Consider the following 7,500-nt stretch of genomic DNA (forward strand, 5'->3'; position numbering starts at 1 on the left):
TCCTCTCCCCTCCTCTCTCTCCACTCCCATCTTACTCTCTCCTCTCCTCCTCTTTCCTCTCCCCTCATCCTCCTTCTCTCTCCTCTTCATCCCTCTCCTCCTCCTCATCCTCAGACTTGTTCCAGAAGGCCATCATTCAGAGTGGCACGGCTCTGTCCAGCTGGGCGGTCAACTACCAGCCTGCCAAGTACACGCGCATGCTGGCGGAGAAAGTGGGCTGCAACATGCTGGACACCATCGACCTGGTCGAGTGTCTGCAGAACAAGAACTACAAGGAGCTCATCGAGCAATTACATCCTGGAGCCAAATTACCACATCGCCCGGACCCGGTCAGCCAGCCAGCGTCATCCCGGCTTGACCATAGATCCTCGCTCATGGAGCAGAGGCCCGAGTTCCTCAACTACGACATCATGCTGGGCGTCAACCAGGGCGAGGGGGCTTCAAGTTCGTGGACGGCATCGTGGACAGCGGGGCCGGGCGATCTCGACCATGACCCGACTCCGCCCGTCTCGGACCATTGGACCACCTGTGGCTACCGGAGGCAAGGACCGCTCTTCTTGAGACCATCAGGATTCATGTATGCGGACTGGTGGGACAAGGAGAACCCAGGGCCTTGGCGCAAGGCGGCTGGTGGCTCTTCACTGACCACCGGTGGGTGGGCCGGTGGTGGCCACCTGTGACCTGCATGCTCGATGCTCGCCCACCTACTTCTCTTCTACCACACTGCCAGGCGAGAGATGAAGCCCAGCTGGCTAGGACTCGCTGCCAATGACAGTGCCCCGTCTTTGGCATCCCCCATGATCGGACCCACCCGACCTCTTCAGCTACAACTTCTCAAGAACAGCGTCCATGCTGCGCTGTGGTCATGACCTACTGGATCTTCGCCAAGACCGGGTAAGGCTCAGCTGTGTGTGTGTGTGTGTGTGTGTGTGTGTGTATGTGGGTGTGTATGTGTTTCAAGGTGAGTGAGTGAGAAAGTGTGTACAGTATGTGCTTGTTTGTGTGAATCCGTGTGTGTGTGTGTGTGTGTGAAGGCCTATGTCTATGTGTGTGTGCGTGATGTGTGTGTCTCTAAGCGATTTAGTTAGGAAAGATGTGTTTCTGTTTGTGTATATCTGTGTGTGTGTGTGTGTGTGTGTGTGTGTGTGTGCGTATGGGAGTGTGTGTGTGTGTGTGTGTGTGTGTGTGTGTGTGTGAGGCATATGTCTATGTGTGTGTGTGTGATGTGTGTGTCTCTAAGCGATTTAGTTAGGAAAGATGTGTTTCTGTTTGTGTATACAGTATCTGTGCGTGTGTGTGTGTGTGTGTGTGTATGTGTGTGTGTGTGTGTGTGTGTGTGGAGTGTGTGAGTGTGTGTGTGTGTGTGTGTGTGTGTGTGTGTGTGTGTGTGTGTTTGTGTGTGTGTGTGTGTGTGTGTGTGTGTGTGTGTGTGTGTGTGTGTGTGTGTGTGTTTGGTGAGTGTGTGTACGTCCGTGTGTTTCAGGTGTGTGTGTGTGTGTGTGTGTGTGTGTGTTATTATGAGCTTATGAGCTGGTGGATCAGTGCCAAAGACTGTAGCAACTTGGTCAGGAGAGGATGTGGCTCTGATCGGGCTGCGTTGTGCTGCAGTGTGTGTTTGTGTGTGTGTGTGCGCGCATATGTGTGTGTGAGTGTGATCCGGCTGTGCTCTGCTGCAGGGGTGTGTGTTTAACACACTGTTTTCCATCTGTCACCCAACATGTCTTCAAAGCAGATTTCTGTCCCCAGGCAGTGTGTGTGTGTGTGTGTGTGTGTGTGTGTGTGTGTGTGTGTGTGTGTTTTCTTCAGGAAAACCTATTCCGGGGTGTGATGCACCAACTCTGTGTTGACTGGGTATACTTGTGTTCAGTCACTCCAGAGATCCACTCCAGCTGTCTCTGTGACTGGAATCCAGCGGTGTGTGTAAGTGTGTGTTTGTGTGTGCTTGTGTGTTCTGTTCAACTCTCTTCATTACCTGGTATGGCCTCACACACCACATCATTGCGCACAGTACACACACCACCTCCTCACACACACACACACACACATTTGCATCTGCACAATTACCTACACACACACCTACACACACACTTTTTCCTGGGCACTTCCCTCGGACGGATGCCACGGTGGCAGGAAGACAGATTGTCAGCTTCATCAGCAGCTGTGAGTGTGATGATATTGATGATGATGATGATATTGACGTGTGAGAGAGGGTGTGTGTGTCTGGATCTGCCTGCCTGTGTGTGTGTGTGTGTGTGTGTGTGTGTGAGTGTGTGTGTGTGTGTGTATGTGGGTACTGAACAGGAATGCTGAAAATAAAGGCAATAACAAATGCCACTCAAAAAACTATTAAAAGATTTCAGTCAGTTTTGCTGATGTATCCGTGTACAGTATGTGTGTGTCTAACACCACTCATAAATGTGTGTATGAACGTGACATACAGTATGACTTTAATAAGGGATCTTGAAGCCCTAGCCACTGACACCTATTGAAATGTAGTGGTTTAATTGTCAATTATTTTCTATTAGAATCAGCCGAGAGCCTCTCCATATGAAAGGCTGTAGCAGGCTCTGTCCAGTAATAAAGATATGAGAACACTGCAGTAGTTTACAGAGATTTCTGAAGTGTGTGTGTGTGTGTGTGTGTATGTGTGTGTGTGTGTGTGTGTGTGTGTGTGTGTGTGTGTGTGTGTGTGTGTGTGTGTTTAGAGATAGAGTGGTGGAGAGAGAGAGACAGAAAGAGTGTGTGTATGCGTATGTGTGTGTGTGTGTATATGTGTGTGTGTGTGTGTGTGTGTGTGCGTGTGTATGTGTGTGTGTGTGTGTGTGTGTGTGTGTGTTTGTGCGCGTGTGCGTGCGTGTGTGTGTGTGTGTGTGTGCGTGCGTGCGTGTGTGTGTGTGTGTGTGCGTGTTTGTGTGCGTGTCTGCGTGCGTGCGTGCGTGTGTGTGTGTTTGTTTGTGTGTGTGTGTACTGTATATGTGTGCAGTGACGGGCTCAGACTTCTTAAAGGGCAGGGGCAAAAAAAGGACACCTGTGTTACGACTTATGCCCCACCTGAGACAGAAGCTAGCCAAGACCCCCCTTTTGACATACACCATCAACATATTTAAGGCATCTTGAAAAAAGATGTCAATTACAAAGCATGATTATCACACATGATTAACACATCACAGCAGGACCTGTGTCATTTGACTGAGGAGCCTTATTCAGATATAAGGGGTGAATAACATAGCCCATGGTATATGATTGAGCGGCCCAATTAAGACATATCACATACAGTAACCCATATTTCAGTTCACCTACTTGATTATTTAGACAGATTTTGGAACTTGGTTTCACTTTCTATTCCATTGTGAGATAAGGGTGTGTGTGTGTGTGTGTGTGTGTGTGTGTGTGTGTGTGTGTGTGTGTGTGTGTGAGGGTCTGCAGTGACCTGACTGCTTGTGTTATTATTGTAACGCCTAAAGTGCCCATTGAAAATGAACATTTGGACAGTGCAGATGAGATGGCATCAAATTGTCAGCTAGATATACAGAAAAAGTATGTGGACGCACCCTAGACTCACATCATGGCACTGACTTTGGGAAAACCCCCCCTAGAGGGCACATGGTAAGGAAGACCGTAGGGCGCTACATCTCATTGGGGGGCAGCCGTGGCCTACTGGTTAGAGCTTCGGGCTTGTAACCGAAGGGTTGCCGGTTCGATCCCTGAGCCAGTAGGAAAAATGTTGGGCGGGGGAAGTGGTTGAGCACTGCTCTCCCATGTCCACATCCACGGGCTAGTGTGTGCTTCACCTCACTGTGTGTTCACTGTGTGCTGAGTGTGTTTCACTAATTCACGGATTGGGATAAATGCAGAGACCAAATTTCCCTCGTGGGATCAAAAGAGTATATGTACTTACTTATACTTACATTTTACTGGGATTTGTTCCTTCCCATTGAAAAGGCACTTCACAGTGCCGCAGTGCTATCTAAGAGGGCACTTCATGATTATTTTTCTTTTATCAGAGAGGCATCTGTAGGGAAGCTCAAGTTTATTCCATTGTAAAGGCACACACTGCAGGGGCATCCATTAGTAAACGTCTCTGAATTGATGGAAGTAGGATGCCCTTTAATTAACTGCATCCAGGCCCGGAGTGGGTAATCGGGAGAATCGGGAGAATTCCCAGTGGGCCGCTTCACTTTTGAGCCGGTCGAGGGAGAAATATTGACATTTGCCACGTTAATCTATCTTCTCTTAAAGTTGGCTACACCGTTCATTCTATACCTAACACACCTTTGCATGAGTTGTTCTCCCCTCCCAAGAAGAGTTAATTGGTTGGGTCCATATAGCCCGTCTTTTCTAAAAAAAATCTCAGTTACCAGCCGGGCCGGCCCTACCGTAGTGAAGCGTCAGGGAGGATGGATGGTAGAAAGATGCCATGAGGGACTGAAAAGGCCAGATAAAAAAGACGAAAAGTATTGGAGGAAAATGCTGCCAAATGTGCCAAGCTTCCAGCTTTTGTTTTGAAGAAGACACACGTGGCAACTGTCAAAGAGAGAGAGCCTTATAGCGGCGTAATTATTGGGCTAAAGGCCTACTGGACGTTGTAGCGTTGTCAACCTATTCGCAAGCAACATATTCAATTAATTAAATTATTAGCCTTTTTATATCATCCAATATGGCGATTCATAGACTTTGCAAATATTATGCAAATATTGATAGCAAAACTCAAGCTTGATCTGTGTGCAGTAGCCTAGGCAAAAACAAAAGTAGCCTCTGAGCAGCATATCAGCCAGTCCCCCGCTGAAAATGATGAGCCCGAAATTAGCTATGATCTAGGCCTACAGGGACAAGTAGAAAGCTTAATAGAGTTAACCATATGAATTAAAGTTATTTTATGTAAGAACAGTAGGCTATGACAGCAGTAGGCTACATGATCAACCTTTATACCTTGTTTGCTCAGAAGTGGGTGTAGTAAAGGAGAAAATCACCAAACAACAACATGATAGCTGACCCATGCAGAAAAAACATGTAAACAATACAGTAGTTCATATGCCTCTTAGTGGAATTGTGGGATACATTTCAAATGCTTTATTTCTTCCTTCCTGTTTTTGTTAACTTATCAACCTATCCTTGAATAGTGGAATATTGGTAACCTATAATAAAAACTACATGATAGTAAGAGCTGAAATGATGCCTTATTTATCCAATTTCCACCACCGCTAAAAAAGTGGGCCGGTCTTGGGCCTGAAACTCCCGGGCTGAAAAGTGGCCCCACTCCGGCCCTGACTGCATCACATTTTATCCACATGAGGAGCACTTCTTTATGCTTTCTCACATGTAGTGCAATATACAGGACTGCATTCCACTGCATTCTATACTGGAAATGACACCCTTTGGAACACTGGCATACAGGGGCAGCATAGCGGCCACTATGGAAGGGCACACATAAAAAAGAAAATGAAAGTTGTTGTTTGAAGTGCCACTCTAGTGGGCACTGAAATGCCATGTATTGTCATGTAAAGGCCACAAGGACACTTTTGAGAGCACTTTAACACATTCTTTTCAACCATGGGGTCAACAATACCCCGCCAGATAAAGAAACTTACCTTTGAATGACATTCTTTGCCATATATAAAAGCAGTGACAATTTTACGCTACTTCGTATCAGCATCATCATCGTATCTGTTTTGGTACGTCTGGTAATAAATCTAAACATAAACATACACAAATGCAATCCCCTGCGCAATCGCTGGCTGCACCTTTAATGTACGTAGGCATTTAGACTGTTCATTTTAGATATTGTAATGTTCATATTCTTTAAGTCACTTTGGAGAAAACATCTGCTAAATACATAACATAGATTAATGTTGCATGAGTGATTTGCTTATACCCCAAACTAACAATTTAATAATTTAATGGAATACTAATAAATGAAATAGAATACATGAAATGGTTTTAGTAATGAGTTTAATAAGTTTTGAATTGTATTCTGCCACCCTTTTATGCCCTTCACAAGCTGGCAGATACACAACTCTTCCTCCAGTCTCCATATGAAGAGGGTGCTTAGTTCAACTCTGTTTCAATGGCTTACTGGGAGGATAAAACTGCAAAAAGTACAAAGAATGCATAGTTAATGTCAGTACAGCAATAAAAATGAATTTGAAATGATTTTGGTGTTTGGTGTCTCAGTCATAAAAGACTTACCTGCATATTGAGTAATCTAAGCAAATAAAAAAATCTTGAATTTCCCGTTGGGGATCAATAGTATCTATCTGTCTATCTGTCTATCTATCTATCTATCGATCTATCTATCTATCTATCTATCTATCTATCTATCTACATGTATCTATCTATCTATCTATCTATCTATCTATCTATATATCTGCACCTCTATGTGAAAAAAATTAAAAGTTTAGCACACACCGGTCTTTCATGTCTGTATGACCAAGTAAACAGACAGCACAATTTTTTTAATCAGAATAGTTTAATCGGAATGACAAAAAAAACTGTCCATGTAAACGTGGCTACTGTCACGGAGGCACCCTTTCCTCACATGTTGCTTAGTTTCTCTCTGTTCAGGTTGTCGTCCTGTAGCTGAGATTTCTCTCTGTTCAGGTTGTCGTATCTGGTCCTGTAGCTGAGATTTCTCTGTGTTCAGGTTGTCGTCGTGTAGCTGGGATTTCTCTCTGTTCAAGTTGTTGTATCTGGTCCTGTAGCTGAGATTTCTCTCTGTTCAGGTTGTAGTATCTGCTCTGTAGCTGCTGTGTCTTGGGTCAGAGTGCATAGCTTGCATCTGACTGGCGTCTGCAGATGTTTTGACACAGATCCCTACTGGTTTCTTGGTGTTTTATGCCTCAGATGTTGTCTTCAAGGCAGCGCTGCCTGGAAGACACTAGGGTTAGGCGTGGGTGAAGGTTGGGGTTGGGGTTAAGTTTAGGATTAGGTGCCTCATCGGTGGCAGCACTACCTGGAAGACGACGTTGGGGGCAGTAGCGCCCTACTGTATGTGTGTGTGTGTGTGTGTGTGTGTATGTGTGTGTGTGTGTGTTGGGGGCATAACACACCATTGAGCGCCCTACTGTACGATGGCAGCCACGAGCTGAACACACAACAGCCCCAGACACGCCACAGCACAGTTGTAAAGTCCTGAGTCACTAAACATTTGCATACAGTGAAGTTATTTTTCTGAGGTGTAAAAGTTCAACTTCAGAAAGTAAAAGTCCTGCGATGTAGTGTCTCTACCTGTGCAGGTAACACAGGTGATTTCACTGATTAGCTCGTCTACCTGGCTGAGGAGTTGGACTTATTAGATTCAGATGATTTAGTGAATGGTTGGAGCAAATATGTGGCAGAACTTTTACTTTCTGAACCCGGACTTTTACAACTCTGTAGTAGACACTTAATATTAAATGAGCTAAAATTGGATGAACATTTATATTTACCAAGAAGTTTATTGTTTGGTTCTGCCATCTTTCTTGTCCTGCTGGATACTATATTTTCATATATTCCTTCATTTTC

The 7,500-nt window shown here is 45.2% G+C and overlaps 1 protein-coding gene across 1 annotated transcript in view; it reads left to right on the forward strand.

Annotated features, from left to right (window-relative positions):
* The window catches only part of nlgn4xa (neuroligin 4 X-linked a), a 109,752-nt gene that overhangs the window by 95,154 nt on the left and 7,098 nt on the right, over positions 1-7,500 (forward strand). The window contains 8 exon segments of the mRNA XM_048235248.1: positions 115-434; positions 437-571; positions 573-627; positions 630-656; positions 659-709; positions 712-812; positions 814-854; positions 856-894. Of these exon segments, the coding sequence (XP_048091205.1) occupies positions 115-434; positions 437-571; positions 573-627; positions 630-656; positions 659-709; positions 712-812; positions 814-854; positions 856-894 (769 nt within the window).

This window comes from Alosa alosa, chromosome 23 (assembly GCF_017589495.1).
Source record: "Alosa alosa isolate M-15738 ecotype Scorff River chromosome 23, AALO_Geno_1.1, whole genome shotgun sequence".
Classification (NCBI taxonomy): domain Eukaryota; kingdom Metazoa; phylum Chordata; class Actinopteri; order Clupeiformes; family Clupeidae; genus Alosa; species Alosa alosa.